At 34.2% G+C, this 25,632-nt stretch overlaps 1 protein-coding gene across 1 annotated transcript in view; it reads right to left on the reverse strand.

Annotated features, from left to right (window-relative positions):
• Window positions 1–510: 510 nt before the first annotated feature.
• Window positions 511–25,632, reverse strand: part of LOC150105227 (testis-expressed protein 2-like) — a 200,413-nt gene continuing 175,291 nt past the window's right edge. The window contains exons 8-9 of the mRNA XM_090396204.1: window positions 9,258–9,378; window positions 511–2,554 (exon numbers count right to left, since the gene is read on the reverse strand). Coding sequence (XP_090252330.1) covers window positions 2,477–2,554; window positions 9,258–9,378 — 199 coding nt within the window. The 3' untranslated portion in view covers window positions 511–2,476. The remainder of the gene's footprint in view (window positions 2,555–9,257; window positions 9,379–25,632) is intronic.

A 25,632-nucleotide genomic window follows, 5' to 3' on the forward strand; every position in this document is an offset into this window, starting at 1 on the left:
GGGTGCACTAATCACTCAGCAAACTAGGCTGGTAATTTAGAAATATTGCCTAATTATGATATAAAATTCTTATGTATAACTAGTGTAAGAGTTTTTTTTTTTTACTTTATTTTATTAATTAATTATTAATTATTATTATTTTTTTCTATGTGGATCCCACCCATAAAAGGTTTTTGTAGATCTAAGTATATTGGGTAGGCTAAGGATTTTTTTTAAAATAATTATATATATTTTGTATTATTTCTTTCTTTTTTTATATAGTCGGGGAAACAGTGCTCTAGAGACCAAACAGAACTTTTTATAACTCATTTTGGACTTCCAATAAGCAGATTGATGGTTTCATGCTGGGTGACGAAATTTTCATCTCCTACCCATCCATGCCATGGCAGGATTTGAACCAGCAACATCTTGGTTGGAAAGTGGATACACTAACAATTTGACTAACTAACCAAGCTGTCAGTTGCTATTAGTATTAAATTAATGAATGAAAACATCTCATGTTATACAATAATTGCATTAAATTGTTTTATTTTATTATTATTATTTTAAATTCAAATGATTAATTTGGATAAGCTCGATCCATAAATTAATAGCATATACCACACTGCAATACTTAACCTATCATGAAAGAGACGTAATTTTGTGATGAAACATCACATCACATTCATTTTATGCAAAGCTATGACATATCAAGGGTGATTACCTGAACTAGAATATTATTCTTTAACAAACTTTAGCCATGATGGACTAGCCCTTCCTCTACACTTCATTTTGAATAGCTCTAAGGACAGAAAGCTACTAACTACAAAAATTCAAATACTTACAATTTTATTACTTGTTAATTCAGAATAACAAAATGATCACTTCATAATTCTTAAAAATAATGTAATACAAATATTGGTCTCAAATGTATGCAGGATGGAATCAAACCACCACTTCACATTAGATAACCATTAGAGTGGCATTAGTTTAAGAAAATTGTTACCATAATACAAGATAAAGACAAAAATCTAACTGCACAGAACTAAATACACATGCATTTAGAATGATAATGAGGTTTTTTTTTTTTTTTTTTTTTTACACAGATACATTTTTAGATATATGCATATTTGTGTGTGTCAAGATATTTCAAGTACAAAATGCTATAAATAATTTTCCTGGTCTCACCACCATCTACTTCAGTTACTCTATACAGAGAAGACGTTTAAAAATTAAATACTTACAAATATGCTTACTCTAAATAAAATTATTACTGATGTATTAAAACATGAAATCAATGTAGCACAAAATCTATGTAAAGTTTTAAAAATTTTTTCAATGTGCTTACAATGATGTAATGACTAGTTATGGACTAGTGGAGCCAAAATTAAAGCTTTTTTCTTTTTTTGTATTATATAGTGCTGTAAGAATCTTCTGAATAGAAAACCTGTTTAGTTTAGGTGGATGTTTAATCTTTTTGTAGGACGACATTCTTTATCTTTACAGTAAATTCTCTGAAGTTAAATTCCTCAAATTAATGTATTAAAGTTATTGAGAATACAGAAATATTACATCATTATAATTATGGAGGCAGGGATAAGTTCTCTATAAACCATTTATAGCAGGATTGCTTGGTTGAGCTTAAAAAAATAAACTCATGCAGCAGAAATGAGTTTGAGAGTTAATTTAAATACTGATAATATCTAAAATTCCTTTCACATGAGTGAGGTTTGTTTAAATATTCTGTGCTTTTAAGTTTTCATTAATTTACAAATGCAAATATTAAATATGGTGATTAAATTACCAGTACAAAATCAACAATTATCAAAATAAGCTATAACATTTAAATAACATTCTTAACTATTCTTGAATACATAACATTAAGTGAAAACATGGTTATAATAACTTCATAATAATATGTTTTTTTTCCCTAAATAGATTTTCTGATATGACTAATGAATTTTAATAGCTGCTTGTATTAAAATACTATTATACTCTAAGAATTCTATGTAAAAGAAAGCACAACCAAAGAGTATGAGAAATTTTCATTTACAAATTACTCTGAGCAACAGTTAAAATATTTTTGATTTAATTGTAATGTAGTAATTCTATCTTTTTTCTTTTATTTTATTTTTTACTAAAAGTTCATCGCACTAAAGTGCAATGTGCTGATATTAAAAGAAATTTTCATGCAGGCATACAAAAAGTTAAGAATATAAATAGTTCATTTCTGAACAAATATGAAATGTGTTAAAACATACAAGTTTTTTTTTTTTTTTTTTCACAATGTTTGGCATTTTGGTTCTTTGTAGCAATCTTGACACTTTTCTGCACTGCAGAAATAAACGAAATATCTAGGAAATTCCTAACAATCATGGCATGGCATTATATACATTTTGAATTGTCAAGTTCACAATATATAAGACTTAACATAGAAAAATTCTATTTTTCCAATCTTGGCCATATGAAAGACAAAAGGTAAGCAGCAAAACAAATGTCATGAATAATCTGATGACAAGCCAGAATGCATGAATGGAATGACAATGTTATCCATATTCGGCATGACAAAGATTTTCTGTAGAAATAAAGAACAAACATTATTAACAGTTAGCAATAAAGATATGCACTTTATTTTTTTATAATGTATCATTTTATATCTAAATATGAATAATAAAATCGAAGTTAATCAAAGTTAATTAAAATCTGAATATCTAATTCTCAGACTTCATATCGCCAGACTGGTTGGTTGAGCGGTGAGCGTATCTGCTTTCCAGCCAAAAGGCCTTGGGTTCAAATCTCGCTGTAGGCATGGATGTTTGTGAAAATACTAGTGGTGGTGGTGTAGATGAAGGTAGCTGCGGTTCGTTGTAGTTAATGGATTGAGTGGTGGAGACAAAGAGCTGTAGAGTAGGTGCCCTTCCTCAATGAGTCTTCGGACTCCCTGGAGGGATCACGTAATAATAATAATAATAATAATAATATTAAGAATAATTTAATATCAAGAAGTTTCTCATAGTTGCATAAAATCAGTATTCAGTATTAATCTGATATTCATATATAACTTTTAAAGCATTTTATGAACTTGATGTTGCTACTGAATTAGGTCATTACCAAATGCATGGTAGCTTATCCTACCTTCCTTAAAATGAAGAGTGAGTAACTTCTGACAGACATTCATTTATATCCATAACAATCCACAGTAATCTGAACTCTGCATGAAATTTGTCTTAACATTCAAGGCCTTTGAATTATTATTATATTAGCTCTTCTGGAGTCAGAGACTCATTGAGAGTAGGGGGGGGGAGCAATTACATATAATAAAAAAAAATTGCACATATGCATACAGTGGTGCACTCAGGATTTAATCTTGGGGGGGGGGGCGAGTTGAGTAGACGATTTGAGAATAGACACTACGCATTGCATACGACCTATGACTGGGCAACTGCAGTGATCGCCAGTACATGAAACAATACATGATCTCCTATGATCCGGCTCAGGCAAACGAAGTAATGGTCCAGCGGAGCACTACTTCATTCGCCTTGTGTTCACAGCGGTCATGGTTCGTGAGAGCTATAGGGTATTCCCACCTTATGTGACTGCTAATTCATAAGTAGTATAAAAATAGAAGACACGACTCAACATAAATAAAATAATTAATTTTAATTACCATTCCTAAACATCCTTCCTACACACACAGCCCTCAAATAATTTATCAACCAGTGTTATGGAAACCTACCTTTACTGGCAGATACATTCTTCAAAAATCTGCTCATCACACCTCTCAAAAAATTAGTGTTATCAAGTCTTTAATTAATAGAGCACATAAGGTGTGTTACTCTCCCTCAAGCTTACAAAAAGAACTTCTCACTATCAAAACATTAATGGAATTTAATGGTTACAACCCTAATCAAATTCAGCAGATAATTGACTCCTATGTTCCAACACTTCAGGAATCTTTAACAGATTGCAGGGTTACAATCCCTTATATTTCTGGCATCTCTGAACCAATTAATGGAATTTTGAAAAAGTATCATCTTATTCTCACATATTTTCCTATCAACAAAATTTCACATTTGTTGCCATCTACAAAAGACAAACTGTCACCTCATTAGCTGGCATTTACCAGATATCTTGTGAATGTAATCTAACATACTTTGGGCAAAAATGCCGTTCTGTGGAAAAAAGAATTAAAGAACATCAATATTATATCGAATGCACGAAGCCTCAAAAGTCTGGTACAACATAGTATTGACATTAAACACAATATCCAGTGGGATGAAGCTCGTATTCTCCAAAGAAGCAGGCTTAAATATGAACACTTCTCAAAGAAAGTTGCGAAGCCCTTTTATATCGGCCAAATCTGAATCGGAACGATTGTTTCTCTCTCCCATTTGATAGTTACATAAGATCTTATGTAACCATCAAAAATAGTTTTTAATATTATTTATTAATATTAATTTCTAGCATGCAGCAACAGTTTTTAATTGGTAAACCACCGACTGCTGTATGTACCTTGTATTCTCGTTTCTTTGATTTGCTTGTTTCTATACACCGATGATGTATTGTTATTTTTAGTATACGAAATATCTGCACTTTCATTTTATTAAAGTTAATTACTGTGGTTATCGTGTAATTTATTGTTTACAGTAATGCCACAGGTACCTTTAAAGATTATACCCACCACAACATTTTCTTTGTTTGCAATTAATGCTTAATGATACTACTCATCCATCTAACTCCTACCCAATTTACCATTCTGACCTTTGGTATACAGTGTGATATTGCTTTCTCAAGAAACCCCTTGACTATCCCAAATACACTATGGACATCCTTCCCTTGCAGATCTTTATGCTATGGTACTGTTTCAAGCTTCCTCCTAAGTGTATCATAATCACCTTCTCTATAGTTTCACATATACACCTTTTTAATTGGGATTTCTATGTTTTTCTACCTCCCAAGTCAAGACCACATAATCACTTTCCCCTCAATGGAGGCAATGTAGCCAGCAGTCTTGTACCCCAAGCACCCTCTGTCACATTCTGCTTCAAGAAATTATCTCTCAGTGAGTGTATAAATCACATTTCCTTCCAATCTATGTCTCCAAAATTGAAGTCCCAGATAATAATTCCTTGATTTGTACTCATTGTAATAATCTGCTGATGCATGTCTTTCACATCAACCCTGGCCTACAGCAGCAAACCAATTTCATCATCATCAAATTCCTGCCATGTACCCTCAAGGGGTGTACAGGATATGATAGTACTACATGAAAAAAATTACATCATTACTAACTTCCTATCTACAATTTTCCTCCAAATCAGTCTGTTACTTGTCAAGACTCCAACACCAACAGATCTTATATTTCTATATTCTAAGGCACTTTGTACCGTATCAATCCACCTATATCTTGGTCTTCCTCTGGGACGTTTTGCTGCCAACTTGGCAGAGAACACTTGTTTTGCTAATCTTTCTTCGCCCATTCTGTTTAAGTGACCATACCACCTGAGATTAGCTCTGCTAACGCATTCCTGGATGTTGACAATGTCAAGTTCTTTCCTAATATCCTCGTTTTTAATATGATACTGCCATTGATGCCATCTGTTCATGCCTATCTTTCTCAGGACTCTCATATCTGCGGTCTCTAGTCTTTGGTCAAGTGTTTTACTTCTGACCCAGCTCTCAGATCCATAAGTTAAAACTGGTTTGAACACTGTCTTGTATACAGCTAATTTAGTGTTCCGACTAATTTCTCTCTTATTCCATATGAATTTATTCAATTGACTTCCTACCATACCAGCTTTGCTGATTCTGTTGTCTATTTCTATATTTAATTTACCGTCTTCAGTAAAAATCGTGCCTAAGTAGCTGAAATGTTTCACTTGTTCCACAGGTTCTCCATTCACAACACAGTTGACATTTTCAATGATTCTGCCGATTTTCATTGTCTTTGTCTTTTTATTGCTGACCTTCATACCATATCTATTACAACAGCTATTCAATTTAGTCAGAGAATCTTGGAGACTTGTAGCGGATTTATTTAGAAGTATAACATCATCCGTATAAAGCAAAGGGCTGACATTAACATCTCCAATTTTGATATCATGTTTAATACCACTTTTGTTCATAATGTGATCCATATAGATAATGATATAGATATAACAGGTAATGTACATCCTTGTCTCACACCAGATTTAACATTAAACCATCTTCCTGTACTTCCTTCAATTCTAACTGCTGACTTACAATTTTCAAATAAAGACTAAGTATTGCTTGATATAATGCCCCATTGACACCATATAACTGTAGCATATTGAATAGCTTCTCTCTTGGCACCTTGTCTTATGCCTTATCCAAATCGACAAAACTTAAATACAGATCTCTGTTATATTCCCACGCTTTCTCGACTATTTGTCGTAAAGTGAAGATCTGATCCTCACAGCCTCTATTTGGCCTGAATCCAGCTTGTTCTTCACCAAGCTTTTCTTTCACAATTCTTCTCAACCGTTTCTGAAGTATACTTGCATAGATCTTGTCAGGAACACTCAGTAGGGAAATACCTCTGTAATTCTCACATTCAGTTTTATTTCCCTTTTTATACATGGGTAATATGAGAGCTCTACTCAAATCATTGGGAATTCGTCCCTCTGTCCACGCTTTCTGAACTATGCAGTTACCAGCCACTGTAAGACTCTTATACCACCATACTTCAGAATTTCTGGTCAAATATCATCTACTCCTGCTGCCTTTCCACATTTCAAGCCTTAGATGGCTTTTTCTACTTCAAGTATGGATATGTATTCCTGACTGCATGCCTGGTAAGTGTTTTTTACCACTGTGCTGTCATCACTGCTTGTTTCATTTAGCAGTTTTTCAAAGTATTACTCCATACTTCAAGGATATCTTTTTTCTCCCGTTTTCATGTCACCTTTATCATCTCTAACTCCTTTTACAGCACTCTTTCCTCCATTCCTAAGCTTCTCCAACAACCTCCAGAATATTTTGCCACCTTCTTGATATTTATTTTCTATATTCTTGCCAAAGTCCTCCCATGACTTTTGTTTAGCTAGTTTTGCACAGTGTTTAGCATTCTTGCACTTGTCTCTGTATTCTCTAAGAGCACAAGCTGACTTATTTGACAGGAACTTTTGATATGCTTTCTTCTTTTCCTTCACTGCCTCTTTAACTTCCTGTGTCCACCAGGGAGTTCCGATTTTTTTATCCTTGCAGACAACTTCACCACATGCCTCTCTGGCAGAATCAATCAATGTTTTCTTCAGAGTTTGCCACTGAATCTCCAAGGTTTTGATTCCTGTTCTCAAACTCTTTCATTTTTTCTTCAGTAATCTATGTGTATTTTAGTCTACAGTTCACATCTGAGAGCTGCTCAACTTTTATTCGCTTTATAACTTTCTTACATGTTATTCTTTTCAATATGAAATTCAATTTTATCCTGCTCAAGACTAAATAGTGATCACTTTCAATTTCAAATCCTCTGTACACTCTGGTGTCCTGCACCAAGGAGAAAACATCACTATCAACAATAACATAGTCAATGAGACTTTTCTTATTCCTTGCTTCTTCTCTCCATGTGAATTTGTGCACAATTTTATGTTGGAACACAGTGTTAGTAATAACCAGTCCATGTCCTGAACATAAATCTAACAGATATTTGCCATTATTATTAGCTTTGCTCTTTTCTCCAAATTTTCCAAAAATATTTTTGTATGTCGGACAATCATTTCCTACTCTGCTATTTAGATCCCCAACAAGGACCAACTTTATCTTTTTCATTGTGTCAGTTGCTTTTTCTAAAGCCTCAAAAAATTCCTCCACTTCTACCTTAGTAGAACTTTTTGTGGGACCATAGCACAAATAATTCTCATTGTCCAGTTACCCATTCTCATATTTGCCCACATTACTCTACTTAAGATTGACTGCCATTTCAAGAAGATTAGCCTCGTATTTTGTGTTGAATACTATGGCTACTCCTTTTCCTTGATTGTCATTGCCTGAATACAACATTTTATATTTATTGCTCAGAAAGATCTCTCCAGGTTTTGTCTTTTTTGTTTCAGTCACCCCTATTATGTCGATCTGGTACTTATCTAATTCCTCAGCTAGCTCCATTTCTTTGCCATTCAGGCTTCTTATGTTGATAGTACCAATCTTTAACTCTGGTGATGTTGAGTTTGGGTTTGTTTTCAGATTTGTTCCAGTAGCTGACTTTTCACTGTTCGCCCTGGTTCCTTGGCGAAAACAACGGGGGTCTTGTTTAACTGGGTGACGCCCCAGCCGGCATGAAATTTTGTCATGTCGTACCATCATTTTTTTAATATTTTGTCCAATTTGCCTTAATCTCACATAATACTGACTCAAAAGAAATGTCATCTGTCCGACAGACTCCTACTGTTTTTGGCTATCTGCTATTATCAGGAGTAGCCTGCCCCCTGTTCTGTCTACTCTATCCTTCTTGAAAATACTAAATCCATCACATTTTATCCCTGGAACTACTGTTAGCCAAGTTTCGCGAATGCCTATAGCATTTGGCAAGGTTGCACAAACCAATGCCCAAAACTCCTCCCTCTTGTTCCTGATACTTCTGGTATTAGTATACAGAAACAGCAGCATCCACATAGGCCCCCAATCACCTCTACTTCCTGAATTGAATACTTTATTCAATATTTTTGCTTTCGAGACTAGATTCTGCACTTAGTTATTCTCACATTGATTTGCTTCAATGGTGCCGTCACACACATATTTGTCTACATCTGTCCTAATTTCCATAGTTTTCCAGACTTTGCGTTTCCACACTCTCTCAACACCTAACTCCAAAAGCATTTAAGTGCAGTCCATCAGCATTGACACCTCTTGACCGTGCTTGTTATCATCAGAGTTTCTCAAGTACCAGCCTGGTTGGCTGAGGATTAGTGCATCTACTCTCCGACCAATAGGGTGCAGGTTTGAACCTGCATGGATGATAGTCCTTAGGTCGGAGATGAATTTCATCACATGGTGCAAGACCACCACTCCACTTATTTGAGGCCTGAAGCGGATTGAAAAAGTTCCATGTTTGGTCTCTAGGGTAGAGTTACCAGAGTATATAAAAAATAAAATAAAAACCTCTAATTCTACCCATGGTATGAATGTATACTACAGGTTTACAAAAAAACCTTTCATGGATGGGGGCCACATAAAAAGAATTAGCTATCAGCACACTGCTTTGTAAATGAAGTAATTAATGGTAAACATCAGTTATTATTAATAATTCCAATTCTTACCTGAAATTCCAGAACTAATTTTTTTTCTATCCATTCTATAACAGGAGCAATTGTAACTGTATGGCCACCCAGTTTTGGACGGGCCCGAATGGACAATTGAGGATTAGTGCGAAATCCAAACCTGAATAAAAATATACCTTGATAAACAGTTTTTACCTGTTTATATGATTTGTGTATTTTAAGAGCTAAAAAACGTAATGCATATGAAATAAAATCTGAAGTTAATCAGACTATGTATAATTTTATCAGCGCGCTCATAATACAGGAACCTTTGGGGGTGGAGAAGGAGGTACCTGCTCTTTCAGGAACTTAATCAGACTATGTATAAATAATTTGATAATACACATTAAGGAGATTAGAGTCCCCTTAATGAGACAATAATCAATAAGTCAGGTCTGATTTGTGGTTACATATTTCATGGTTTGATTTACATTCCTTTTTCAATGGATAGAGAATAGCTGGTTTGATAGTTAAGACCTTTGCAACTACATAACACTGCACAATTGCCGACCTAGTTAGCAGAGGAGAAAGCATCCACTCTCCAACAAAAAAAAAATAGGCTTCAGGTTCGAATCCTGTCACAGACATAGATATTTGCTCTTAGGTTGAATTTCATCACCTGGTGTGAGACACCACCCATTTACCGTAGGCCTTAATCCAAGTGTGTCACACTTGGATAAAGGATTAAACTAAATTTATTATATTCTAATCAAGTGAAAAATAAACTTTCAACACAGATACATATTTATTATTTTAACATAATACTGTTTGTTATGAGTATATAGTTGGTATGGCAACAGACCAAAGGAGGTCACCACATCTTAGAGGGGAAGATATCTCTGTAATGTTTACACAAAAACCATGATATCAAAATGCAGCTGCTGGCAGTTATGCTGTAGCAAGGAAAACATGAAATTTATCAATGCTTTGTATTAAAGATAGAAAGTGCACTGACAGAAGCTAAATCAAATTCATATTGTAAACAAGGTGTTTTTGGTTCAAGTACTAGGATTTAGTCTTTAAATTTTTACTTGGACTCGATACTTGATCTAAAAATAAAGTAATCTGAATAAAATTTTGCATGTTAACGATAAAAAAAATAAATTTTTACTATTTATACCTCTTATTTCCCTTCGCCAAGAATACTATATCACAGGAACAATTCTAACACTATGCACGATAGTGAATTTGGATTTAGTATATGTGTAACTTTATTTCACCTTCTTCTGTATTAATATTTTCCATGTTAAAATAAAAAAAGAAAGATCTGCAATTTAAAAAAATTGCTATGGCTTAACATAGCATGTTATGGAAAAAGAAAACCAGGACGTCCTCTTAAACGATTCAACGATGACTTCTAAGGCCGGAACAGGCCATACTAGGCCTAAATCCTGATACGTATGATGATGGCTTAACATTCAATTAATAAAAATTGATTTTCTTGACATTTAAAATCAAAGTTAACAAAATTATGCTAACACATATGCATGTGTGTGTGTGAATGATGGTAGTTTGTGGCTATAGTTTTTTCTGGCAACAGATGGTCCAGCATCTCTTTTAGTCTAGAGAAAATTATGAAAGCGCACTTGATATTCCTGCGACTCCATCTACTTTACTGAGATGCCACAGGTGGTGCTGTGTGGTAATACATTCCCATTTCATTATTTACATGTACAGTTGGTAATCACATGATTTTTGATTGATTCTTAGCTTAATTTGCTTACTTTTAATCCCCGCAATTGTTTCTAAGCGAGGTGCAATTCGCAGTGGTGGTGTCAACAGTAAGTACGACTATGGCATTTTGGTGCAGTATCTCTTTGACACGGATCATACTGGTTCATCAAATGTTTATAATATGAACAAGCAAAGAGAGAAAATGCTGAAGTTCTTTAGAGATCATCATTATCTTCAATTTCCTGATAAGTACCCTCAAGGGATGTTCAAGTTATTATGACAGCACTACATGATTAATTTTATGTTATTATTAATCTGTTATCAATAATTTTCCTCCAAGTCAGTCTATTATTTGTAAGCACTCCAATAGTCATATGTAACATTTCGTGTTTCTAAGGCACTTCTAACTGAATCAATCCCCCAAGACCATGGTCTTCCTCTCAGTCCTTTTCCTGCCATCTTGGCATTAAACACCTGTTTTGCTAATCTTTCCTCCCTCATTCTATTTAAGTGACGATACCATCTTAGATTAGTCCTGCTCACACATTATTCTTGTATGCAAACAATGTCAGGGTCCTTCCTAATGTCTTCATTTTTAATATAATTCTGCCATCTGTTCAATCACCTAATTTTTCTCATAACACTCATATCTGTGGTCTCTAGTCTTTGAACAAGTATTTTATTTCTAACCCAACTCTCAGATCCATAACATAAAGCTGGTTTCAACAGTGTCTTGTATACTGCAAGTTTGGCGTTTTAGATAATTTCTCTCTTATTCTTTATTCAGCTGGTGATCCATTTTCACTAAAAAGCTATACCTAAATAGCTGAAATATTTTACTTGTTCTATAGGATCTGCATTCAGAAAGCTAAAGTTTTCTATGCCTCTGCCTATTTTCATAGTTTTGGTCTTTTTATTGCTGATTTTCATGCCAAATTCATTACAGCTATTATTTAATTTAGTTAGTGAAGACTTGACTACATGTGTTTAGGAGTACAACATCATCTGCATAAAGCAAAAAGCTAAGTTTGACATCTCCAATTCTAATATCAGGTCTAATGCCAGATGTCCATCATCTCCACTATTATTCATCATAATGTGATCCACATCAATTATGAATAATAGTGGAGATAATGTACATCCTTGTCTTATCTCTGATTTTACATCAAACCATCTTCCTGTATTTCCTTCATTTCTAATTGCTGACTACCAGCTTAAATATAGACCATGTACTACTCTGTATAATGTTCCATTCGCACATATAATTGAGTGTTTTGAAAAGCTTTTCTCTGGGCATCTTGTTCTATGCCTGTTCCAGATCTACAAAACTTAAATACAGATCCTTGTCAATACCACTGAACTAAACCACATCCTCAACACTTTCTTAGCAAAACCAGTAAACCACAACCCTTTCCCCCCTTCACAATAAAGATTACACTAAATCTATCACCATCCCCTACATCCGTGGCACCTCTGAGAAAATAACCAATATCCTCAATAAATATGACCTAACTTCTTGTTATAGACCGTATAAAAAGTTGGCATCCCTTATCCGCTCTATCAAAGACCAACCACTTCCCCTAGACCTACCTGGTATATACCAGGTCCCTTGCAGCTATAAAATGCTTTGGCCAAACAGGCAGGACAGCGAATATCAGGATTTCAGAACACAAAGACTACATCTGGTTTCACCAGTACAATCTGGTGAAACCGAAAATCACTCTGGGCTTGCAGACCATGCCATAGAATTCATTGGAAGAAAACTAAAATAATACACCGCAGCAAGTTCAAGTACGAAAGATTATTCATGGACTCATCAGCAGTTCTAAAAAATATTTCAAACCTCAACAAATTTGGGTAAATGAGACTGCCCCAAATTTGGGAGACTTGCATCATGAGAACTTCAACCTAACGTCCAAGACCCAATTAGCCTGCTAGGGGGCACCATTAGGACTTTAGGAACAATATTAGTTTCTTGCCTTCTTCCTCATTTGCTTTTGTTAGTGCCTGCATGCACATACCATATTTGTATGTTCCAGAAGATGGCAACGTGACACTGCCGAAATATTGAAGGTATTCATAAAAGTTTCCTTTAATTAATATCCGTTTTATGCATTGTAAATTCCTTAAGTTAATTACCAGTTATGTATTACCAACATATAAGCCTTGCTGCAAGATCCTTGTCATACTTCCATGATTTCTCAACTATTTGTCATAAAGTGAAAATCTGGTCCTGACAACCTCTATTTGGCCTGAATCCAGCTTGTTCTTCTGTCGGTTTCTCTTCCACAATTTTTCTCAGCCTCTTTTCAAGTATGCTTGCATAAATCTTACCTGGAACACTTGGTAAAGAAAAATTCCTCTGCAATTCTCACATTTAGCTGTATTCACTTTTTTATAGATGGTACTATGAGAGCTCTGCTGCAATCATCAGAAATTCGACATTTTGACCAGGTCCTCCAAATTATGCAGTGTAGATGCTGCAAAACGTTTATACCTCCATACTTATTTCTGGTCACATATCATCACTCCAGCTGCCTTTCCACATTTCATGTTTTTGATGTCTACCTCAAGTATTGATAAGTACTCCTCTTTGAATTCCTCTTGAAAATTTTCTAGTATGGTTATGTCACTGCTATCATTTAACAGTCTTTCAAAGTATTTTTTCCACGGTTGCTACGTGTGGTCCAGGAGGCTTGGTACCTTTGGATGCCTGGTTAGAGACATTAGTTTCATACTACCAGTTATGTATTTGTCATAAAGTTCAACTATTTGTCATAAAGTGAAAATCTGGTCCTGACAACCTCTATTTGGCCTGAATCCAGCTTGTTCTTCTGTCGGTTTCTCTTCCACAATTTTTCTCAGCCTCTTTTCAAGTATGCTTGCATAAATCTTACCTGGAACACTTGGTAAAGAAAAATTCCTCTGCAATTCTCACATTTAGCTGTATTCACTTTTTTATAGATGGTACTATGAGAGCTCTGCTGCAATCATCAGAAATTCAACATTTTGACCAGGTCCTCCAAATTATGCAGTGTAGATGCTGCAAAACGTTTATACCTCCATACTTATTTCTGGTCACATATCATCACTCCAGCTGCCTTTCCACATTTCATGTTTTTGATGTCTACCTCAAGTATTGATAAGTACTCCTCTTTGAATTCCTCTTGAAAATTTTCTAGTATGGTTATGTCACTGCTATCATTTAACAGTCTTTCAAAGTATTTTTTCCACGGTTGCTACGTGTGGTCCAGGAGGCTTGGTACCTTTGGATGCCTGGTTAGAGACATTAGTTTCATACTACCAGTGTGACATCTCCGGGGCTTCTTATGTCTGAAGCACCAGCAATGTACCATGAAGAAACTACTGACGGGGGGAGGGGGGTATGGGAAGGCTGTTTTAACCCCCCACTTAGTAATTACTCCAGACATCTAGGTATCCTTATCTTCAGTTTTTGTGTCACCTTTATCATCTTTGATTCTTTTTACAGTACTCTTTCCTCCATTTCTAAGATTTTTCAATAACATCCAGAACATTTTGCCACCTTTCTGATAATTATTTTCTATATTCTTACCAAAGTCTTTCCATGAATTTTGTTTTAGCTAGTTTTATTTTACACATAGCTTAGCTCTCTTACATTTTTCTCTGTATTCGGCATCTGCTGACTTATTTGCTAGGAACCTTTGGTAAGCTTTCTTCTTCTTTAACTTTTTATGTTCACTATGGTGTTCTAATTTTTCTATCCTTGAAGACAACTTTGCCACATACCTTCCTAGATGAATCAATCAGTCTATTTTCAGTTTTTCCCACTGAGACTCCAAGGTTTGGTTCTTGTTTTCAATTTGTTTCATTTTTTTAATTCAATAATGTTTATACAGTTGAGTCTATAGTTCATGAAAGATAATCATTGTAAAAAACAATGAGTATTAAAAAAACAATGAAATATGGTAAAAATATTGAGCATGATCAAATACTAATGGAATCATTTCAACAACGTTCGAGTGATGTAGTGCAAATGTTGTATAGCATGTTAATGAAACAGGCAAAGTTATTCCATAAGGGCTTAAATTAGAACATGAATGTGACTATAATGAAGAATGGCTTCAAAGATTTAAGAAGAGGCATTTAATTTTTATCCCTAAAGTGTGTGGTGAAAAACAGTTCACAAACTAAGAGGATATTGAGTATGTGGATGAATTTGCTTATTTTTAGCTAATGAGTGCCATATTCCTGATCAACTATATAATGGTGATGAGACTACATATAATGCAGTTTTAACAAACTGTGACGTGAACCACAAATGATATTAACAGCAGAGGATGAAAAAGTGCCCATGGATTCAGACAATCTATGGACAGAGTTACAAAAGTATGCCACTGGAAATCATAGGTAGTAAATGCCATGAAGACTTTGAAAGGAGTTAAAAATTTGCCCTTGAATATACTGTTCAAATAAAACTACTGGATTACTACCAAGATTAATTAGATCAGAACTGTTTGAAAAGTTTTTCTGTGGGAAGCCTGTGTGCACTGCACATCTCTAATTATACAGTGTAAGGGATATACAGTTTAGTGTAAATACTGCCCACCAACCTATATATCCCTTATCCAATCCCCAAGACCAAGGAATATTACACCATATGAAGGCTAACTATCACTCACTTTTCACGAAATGTTTGTTAGATGTTCTAAATGTTGGCAAGCCTGCAGACACATTTATACGAGGGTGGTCTGAAAAGTTCTCGGCCTAACAATGAAAAAACGAATTTATAATTTCAAAATTAATTTTATTTTTCAACATAATCTCCCTTAAGACTAATACATTTCAGCATCTCAAAGCACCGATGCCATGACCTTTCCTGCTGATGGAACTGACTTTGTCTTCTTTGGCACTGAATAACCGGCTACTGTCCACTGTTTTGACTGCTGTTTGGATTCTGGTGTGTAATGGTGAATCCATGTCTCATCCATAGTGATGAGCCTTGGATGAGAGTCCCATAGTGATGACTCTCATCCAAGTCCCATAGTGACTTGGATGAGATCCAAGTCATAGTGATTTGGGATGATTCAAATCACTATGACAAGTGATTTGTCATAAATCACTTGATTTATGACAAATAAATCATTTACTTGTCATTTATTTTGGATAAATGACAAAATAAATTATCATTTATTTTGTATTTTGTCATTTATTTTCATGGATAAAAATAAACATATTGTATAAATTGCACTAATATATTTCATTTTATCGCAATGCAAAATAAATATAAATTGCACTTAATTTACATTTATTTTGCATTTCATATTTGTTTAAGTATCTAGTGGTCCATGCTATAGAACATGGGAGGGTATATGGGGCAAAGGAATGCTGATGTAATTTACTGTGACCTCCATTTCTCTGGCAAAATGGCTAATCCAGAAAGGTTCTGAAACCAAAAGGTGCTGGGAAATTAGTGCACCTTTATATCAACTTCATTTTTTTATCATTATTTTTATTTAAAAAAAATACTAAAGAATGATATAGTGAAATAACAACACAAATCAGCAAGCCTTACAAAACAAATTTTTTCATGTTTGAGTACATTTTTCAAGCAAGAAAAATCTTGAATGGTCTGTGTGCATACATGCTTCATAATAAACTGTTATATTTTCATCATATACATGAAGATCAAAATTAAAGTATCCCTATTTAGGGATACTTTAATTTTAGGTCAGATAAGGTGAATGAAGCAGCCATGAAGTGGGAAAAGCATGGCTTATCATTCTTGCTTCCATGAAATGTTCTCGAAGAACCTCCTGTATGGATCCACCGATGTGTGGAGCAGCCCATCCTGCATAAAAATTACTGAGTTCATGCATAGGTGCTGCTGTAGCTGTGGCACAATAAAATTGTTTATCACATCTCGATACCTCTCAGCAGTAACTGAGCAGGTTACAGGATCTGAATGTCGAATGTCCTCAAAGAAGAATGGTTCAATGATAAATGAAACTGTAAACCTGAACCAGACAGTAACTTTGGGTGAATACAAAGGAATTATTGTACGTGGGTTTTGTGTAGTCCAAATCTACCAATTGTAGGTATTCACAGCTCTGTTCAGATGAAAGTGAGCCTCATCTCTGCACAAAATCATCTATGGCCATGCAGCATCCAACTCCACTCAAGCAAAAAATGCTAAAGCAAATGTCAGTCGACTTTCAAAGTCCAATGGGCCCAACTCCTGTGTCAGAGTTATCTTGAATGGGTAGAAATTCAGAATCTTCTGTACAATTTTCCAGACAGTTGTGTAAGGCACGTCCAGCTGTATTCATGGTCTGCTCCAAAACAGTAGTAGAAACTTCATTTACTTATTGGGAACTGATTAGTTTGTGATCTCTGTCAGGTCTAACTCCCAACAGTCTCATTTCTCCAAAACGAATAATCATTAATCACAGATTACATGGAAATAGTGGACTCGACATTTGTTCAGGCAAAGAAATTCGCAGAGTGCAGCAACAGCATTTTCCAATTGTTTAGGTAGTGCAGCTTCATGAGCAAAGCACGCTGGGGCAAGGTTAGTGTCATCATCGTGGATAGCATAACAACCAGAATGAAGGGAAAATTCCTGTGTCATTATTTTTAAACCCTCCTCTCATTAGTCGAGTTGTGTGATATGCAAATTAAATGCATTCGATGTTTACAACATAGTGAATTTTGGCACTATTCCCCCCCCTCCCTGCATAAAAATTTTGACTCCCAAAAACTTAACTATTAATAGCCTACTGTTGACCGATAACATAAACAGCTGATTAACACATATTTTATATGGTATGTATGTATATATATTATATTCTTACAATAAATTAAGGTAGAGAAAAGAAAATCATAAGGAAGTGAAAATACATTTACAGTATTGTATTTATCAATACCGTAAGTTTACAAACAAAAACTAAGAACATACCCAGAAATGTTTTTCGCGAGGAGTGAAAACAGAAGATAAAAATCATTTCAGGCTTTTATTTCTTGTTTATAAATGAGAACGGAACGAATAATCAAAAAAAAAATGCCTGTCAGTACCTACATCTTATTATTGTCTTATTACTTACTATTATAATAAAGGAATTAACTCAAGAAAATTATTCTTTATTCGTAGAATTTTCGCCCGAGTATCACAGGCATCATCAGTACAGGTACAAAGGCTAATTAAACAATAACTGTTATATTCACAAAGCACCACCTAAGTAGCTAAGGTTAAATTTCCTAAATTTATTAAAAAAAATTTTTTTTTCTTTTAATATATATATATATGTATACAATTACAAGTTGGGAAAGATTTGCTGATTTATAGAGTACTATCTCCCATAAGAGGGAAAGACGTAGACCATCAAATCTGTTTAGGTTAGGGGAGTGAAGTAAATTTTCACGTTTCTTTGTAATGCTGTTCCATTAGGAACCGACTTTTGTGAATGACTTTTGTCTTGTTCCACTGAACTCTATGTCTGGTGTTGATGGCATGCTCTGCAAGTCCAGACTGTGTTTTTTTTTAAAATAAATTTAGGAAATTTAACCGTAGCTACTTAGGTGGTGCTTTGTGAATATAACAGTTATTGTTTAATTAGCCTTTGTACTTGTAGTGATGATGCCTGTGATACTCAGGCGAAAATTCTACAAATAAAGAATAATTTACGTGAGTTAATTCCGTTATTATAATAGTAAGTAATATGTCTACTCATGGTATTTCCTTACTGAAATATTGTCTTATATGATACAAAACACTGTAGATGTTATGTGTATTACTAACACTGCATATCAAAAATGAAAAGATAACATGTAAAAGAAATTCATATTTATTTACATGTATAACGATTTGTGCGTTGATAACGAAGAAGCAGCAATATGACTGCTTTATGGTAGACTAGTGCAATCGATACGATTGCTTCGTGGTAGCCTAGCCTATACACTAATGAATGAATCATTATAAAAATTTTATTTTCTGCTAATTAATTCATTTAACTAATTAATAACAGTTAAGATTTAACACTGCATCTTTACCTTTGTTTACATTTCCCTCAACTGCAAATGGCCATGTACAGTCTGTAAGTGTTTGTGTGCGTAAGTTTTGATAAATTTAAACTTTTTAAAACAGATTTGTGTATACTTTATGGTAGTAAATATTAATATAGACTAGTAAATAAATATATTTTATACATTCATAACATACGTAACTTTTTCTTAATTTTTTCAATATTTCTAAGCTATGGGGTTCATATGTGAGTTTTTTCAAATTGTTGCAAATCTCCAAAAAATTTTCCAATATATTTATTCATAAAAAAACTTCATAAGTGAATCTGCACTGTTCAAACCCACATTCTTCAAGAGTCAACTGTACTTGGTTTTAATCCTTTTCCTAAGGAAGAAAAACAATGTTTTGTGTGTGAAATATATTCATATCTAAGCTATTTGTATGTAGAGGCTAATGACTTCATATCATTGCCTTAGTATGTATCCCATAATGCAAAGCACACCCCCTTTTGGACGTGTATAAAGCTATGCATAATGGGCAGGGCCGATTATTCATAGGCAACTTGTATATGAGATATATATGACTTCTGCATTATTTCAACCTTGGCATCTCTCCTGGATCTAGCTCCCGCTGATGAGACCTCAATAAAGGTCGAAACCAGTCTGGGTAGTGGTCCTTCCTTTTATGCATATCTTTTTTTATGCAGTTTTGAAGTTATGCGGTGAATAACTTCAAAACTTATGTGCCGTTGTACATAATGAACAGTGTGTTGCAGCACATTCTGGTGTAACGTGAGTAACGTGTAAGCAGTGAGTGTCCGTGAAGTTTAATTTTATATGTGAGTAAGTGTTTGTCTTTTCATTATCGTAAGTCTAAATTTTGCTAATTTTTATTTTAAAGATTTAATTTGGCCCAATGGAGGAAAAAAAGCACCAAAGAAAAGCAATTTCTTTGGAAATGAAATTTTAGATTGCTTAGCAAAAGGAGAGGGATCTACAGCGATTGGTAAACATTTTAATTTAGGCAAATCTACTATAAGAGCAATTAAAAAGAATGAAGTCACAATAAAAAAATCTGTAATTTCTGGCACAAAACTAAGTGCCAAATTATCATCGTACTCAAGAGATGCTTTATTAGGAAACAACAGAACGGGCACTCGTAATTTGGATTGAAGAATAAAGAAGAATTCCTATAAGTGGTTATTTAATTAAATAAAAATCTACTTCCACTTCCCAGGCTGATAAAGAATTTTTGGCTAGCAAAGGATGGCTGATCAGGTTTTAAAAAAGAATGCACTTCATAACGTGAAAATTACAGGCGAGGTTGCAACAGCAGATGAAGAAGCAGCCAAAAATATTGAAGATGGTGGATATTGTCCTGATCAAGTGTTTAATGCTGACGAAACAAGATTGTTTTGGAAGAAAATGCCTAGTCGAACTTACATCGCAAAGTCTGAGAAAAAAGCAAGTGGATTTAAAGCAAAAAAAAGATCAAGTAACATTGTTACTTTGTAGCAATGCATCAGGGGATTGAATGTTGAAACCCCACCTAGAAAATCGATCTCTAAGATCACATGCTCTAAAAGGCAAAGATCTAAAACAGCTGCCGGTACATTGGATGGCTAATACAAAGGCCTGGGTAACAACTGCTGTATTTACTGAATGGTTCAATAATTGCTTTGTACCAGAAGTGGAAACATATATGAAGCAAAAAGCTCTTGATTTTAAAGTTTTATTAATTGTTGACAATGCACCAAGTCATCCACATTTAGAACATCTGAATGTGCAGGTAGTGTTTTTTTTTTCACCCAATACAACAAGCATCATTCAGCCATTAGATCAATGCATAACTGCTACTTCTAAAAAATATTGCATTAAGCACACTTTTCAATTTATATTGGATAAACTAGAAAATGAATCATTAACAGTAACTGATGTTTGGAAAAAATTTTCTATTTTGGACTGCTTAAATCATGTTGCATCTGCTATCACTGAAATAAGACCACAAACTTTAAATGCACGGTGAAAAGCAGCTTGGCCTGGATGTGTTGCAAACAGTGCAACCATTCAAACATCTACATTATTACTTTGGCACAAGAAATTGGTGGAGAAGGTTTTGATACATTTAGCCAGAATGATGTAGACAAATTGCTTGTGGATAATGCTTTAAGTGATGATGATATCATTGGATATCAATATATCGAACTTCACCTTTTTTTTTACTTTAGATATCGTTGAGGATCCAGAAAACGATAGTGAAGCGGAAGAAAAACCTGTCCCCCTCACTGCAAATATAATTCGAGAAGGTCTTGAACTGTGCAATAAATTGGAAAATCGTTTTATTGTTAATGATACAAATTCTGAACGAGTCTTTAAATTCCAACGTGAACTGAAGAACTGTATAAAAAATTAATAAATTCATCATTGAAAAGTTTAATCACTGATTACATTGTCAGAAGAAAAAAATCAGCAAAAAACGATTATGAAGCTAATTCTGTTTGTAAAGAACCATTGCCTTTACCATACAGATCTGATGCACTATCTATCTCTTCCAGTGATGAAAGTGATTTCACATCAGTTTGCAAATGTTGCCAAATACTGTCTAATAGTGACAATAATTCTGATGAAAAAATGTAAAAAATTGTTACTTTTTCAATAAAATTAAATGAATAAAGTTTTAAAACAAACTTAATTCTTATTTTCCTGAATTTTTATAAACTTTTTTTATGCGATTTTAGGTTTATTTTAATTCATTGCTTCAGTTTTATGCAGTTTTAGAAAATTATAGAATGTATTTCTAATTCTAATGTGTTTGTAAAGAACCATTGCCTTTACCATACAGATCTGATGCACTATCTATCTCTTCCAGTGATGAAAGTGATTTCACATCAGTTTGCAAATGTTGCCAAATACTGTCTAATAGTGACAATAATTCTGATGAAAAAATGTAAAAAATTGTTACTTTTTCAATAAAATTAAATGAATAAAGTTTTAAAACAAACTTAATTCTTATTTTCCTGAATTTTTATAAACTTTTTTTATGCGATTTTAGGTTTATTTTAATTCATTGCTTCAGTTTTATGCAGTTTTAGAAAATTATAGAATGTATTTCTAATTTTTCAACGTACGTTAGGTCTTTTTTGTGCAATTTTTTATATGCAGTTTCCTGTGGAACGTATAATTTCTTGGTATCTTTAATGTATAATAAATTCAAGGTAAAAAACTTTCTACATCCCCTTCCTAAATACTTAAGTCATACTACTGCTACCACCAAATGGTTAATTATCCTTCTCTGTAAAAAAAATAGAAAACCTACACATATATAGTAAGGTACTTAGATAAGCAATCACACCACTACCCATACCAGAAGTATGGCATCCTCAAAACGCACATTTACTTGATGACATAGCTCTAAAAACTAAAATTAGTACCTTCGCAGCACTTTTTTTTATCCAATGACTACAACTCCATAAAATAAACAAAACACTGCAGGCCGCCAAATTCTTTCTACAACCCCCCCCCCCCTCACAAGATCACAACAAAACTATTCCCATCCCAGTGGCGTCGCATGCCCATTTCGTCTGTGCAACTCATGCTACAAAATTAACGTTAATTTGACCATATAATTGCATTTTTACTGATGTATGAAAGTTTTAAGAGTGCATCAGCGCTTATCTTAATTGGTCCAATGCAATTAATTGTAGGATTATTTTGAATACTTTAATTTATCAATTAATTGTAACCAAATCTGCGTAGAGTGGAGGACAATGTGTTTGTTTTAAGATATATTAGAAAACAATAATGAAGGAGAATGCTATATATGGTTGGTATATTTGAATCACTCAAAGGAGTAAATATAATAATAAATTTGGAAGAGGAGGATGAGGCTTACCTTCTTCAATAGAATTATACAATCCACAAAAGCTCTGGCAGAAAATGGAACATTCAGTAGATTGTTGACACTGTTTCCCATTGTAAATATGGACAAAAAAGTTATAAATTATTTATAGAAAATTATATATTAAAAAACTGTCAATATCGGTGTCCTAAACATGTCAGTTTATACTTCACATGGAAAAACAAATGAAACTCAGAAAACAAAAACAGCAACTCATGACAAATGACAACATTCAATTTGATTGATGACACAATAACCAATCACAGTCACTGATTTCTGGATGCTACTGTTACAGCACACACACTCTGCCTTGCCTTCTGGGTAGTTTAAAACTACTGAAACGCTAAGAATTTGACCTGCTATGCCATCTGTACATCTGTTCAAAGGGCTTAAAGGTGTCAGTATTTGTGACCTCACACACTTGGGCTATTAACATGAACGAGATGAAATGTTTACATGTTGAAAAGTGTCCTCTTTCATATTGTGTTTAATTTTAGGAATCACGCGAAGCCAGGAACAATTAAGGAAGTCTTAAACAGGAATAATACAAAAATATAATATTGGTGATACTGCTATTCCATGGGTGTGCATTCCACATATAGCACACCCTGAATATATGCCTCTGTCCCATCCCTTATGTTCAAGTTATATCTGAAAACAGAGCCAAAGTTCTCTGCAAATATAATCTCCATACTACCTACAGGCTGAACTGCAATTTGTTATTACTGCTACCCTGTACCTATTTTGAACAGACTGGCAGATCAGTTAACATATCGTGATAAACATAAGACTACATCTGTATGATAAGTCAGGACTGGTAGACTATGCTCTGAACATTCTTTAGCACAGAATCAAATGAAAGAAGACAACTGTGTTACAGCAAAATCACTACAAATCTGAGAAACTATTTTTCCAATTGTCACCAGCTATGAAACACTCCCCTAACCTTGACAAGCACAGCTGTATTAATTTACCAAAGATCTAGAAGACAATCATTCTAAGACTACAAATTTCTCTAAAATAACTTCACTGTTATCCAATCCCTAGAGAGCATGTTGTTAGGTTGTTTTCTTTTCATTTACAATCTGAACCATTTTGATAATATTCAAATATTCATAATTTGTACTCTGATGATGCTGGTTATAAAATCAGAAAATATTAACCAATTCAATAAATAAATTAATTAATTACTGGTTCTTCTTCTGGTGTTTTTATACCATGAAACATTATTATGGATAACCACCAATATGTAAGTTTCTGTACATAATTTACAGCTGTAAAGAAATTGATGCTGAAGGGTCAAAGCTGTATAACTCAGAGGAGACTTCCACATAGCCTATAAAGGAATTTGATGAACCGACCAGGGCTTCTGACCTAATGTCCAATATTAACCTTCTCGTGGTGCATCCTATTGAGTATCAACCTGGATACTGAATGAACGAGGATGGGCTAGCAATTTGGGATTTAGCTGACCAAATTGTATACTTATTGGCCTAAACCAATATAGAAAATGATGGCACAACATGACAAAATTTCATGCCAGCTAGGACGTCGCCCGGTTAAACAAGGTGCCCCCATTGTTTTCACAAGGGAACCAGGGTGAACGGCGAAAGGTAGCTACTGGAACAAATCCTAAAACACACCCCAACTCAACATCCCCAGAGTTAAAGATTGGTACTATCAACATAAGAAGTCTGAATTGCAAAGAAATGGAGCCAGCTGAAGAATTAAATAAGTACCAGATTGACATAATAGGGGAGACTGAAACAAAAAAGACAAAAACTGGTGAGATCTTTCTGAGCAATAAATACAAAATGTTATATTCAGGAAATGACAATCAAGGAAAAGAAGGAGTAGCCATAGTATTCAACATAGTATTGAATGGCAGGCAGTCTCAAGTAGTGATGTGGGCAAATATCAGAATGAGGAAATTGCACAATGAAACTTATTTGTGCCTATGGTCCCACAGAAGGTTCTACTAAGGTAGAAGTGGAAGAATTTTTTGATACTTCAGAAAAAGCAACTAACACAATGAAAAAGGAAAAGTTGGTCCTTGTTGGGGATCTATAGCGGAGTAGGAAATGATTGTGAGACATACAAAATTATTTTGGAAAAATTTGGAGAAAAGAGCAAAGCTAATAATAATGGCAAATACCTGTTGGATTTCTGCTGAGGACATGGAATGGTTATTACTAACACCATGTTCCAACATAAAATTGTGCACAAATTCACATGGAGAGAAGAGGCAAGGAATAAGAAAAGTCTCATTGGCTATGGTATTGTCGATAGTGATGTTTTCCCACTGGTGCAGGACATCAGAGTGTACACAGGATTTGAAATTGGAAGCGATCACTATTTAGTATTGAGCAGGATAAAACTGAATTTCATATTGAAAAGAATAACATGTAAGAAAGTTTTAAAGCGAATAAAAGTTGAGCAGCTCTCATATGTGAACTGTAAACTAAAATGCATAAAGATTATTGAAGAAAAAATGAAAGAGTTTGAGAATAGGAACCAAACCTTGGAGATTCAGTGGCAAACTCTGAAGAAGACATTGATTGATTCTGCCAGAGGCATGTGGTGAGGTTGTCTGCAAGGATAAAAAAAATCAGAACTCCCTGGTGGACACAGGAAGTTAAAGAGGTAGTGAAGGAAAAGAAGAAAGCATATCAAAAGTTCCTGTCAAATAAGTCAGCTTGTGCTCTTAGAGAATACAGAGACAAATGCAAGAATGCTAAACACTGTGCAAAACTAGCTAAACAAAAGTCATGGGAGGACTTCGGCATGAACATAGAAAATAAATAT

Source organism: Typopeltis vanoorti, chromosome 7, assembly GCF_054136105.1.
Source record: "Typopeltis vanoorti isolate ZY-2024b chromosome 7, IOZ_Tvanoo_1.0, whole genome shotgun sequence".
NCBI classification, from domain to species: Eukaryota; Metazoa; Arthropoda; class Arachnida; order Uropygi; family Thelyphonidae; genus Typopeltis; species Typopeltis vanoorti.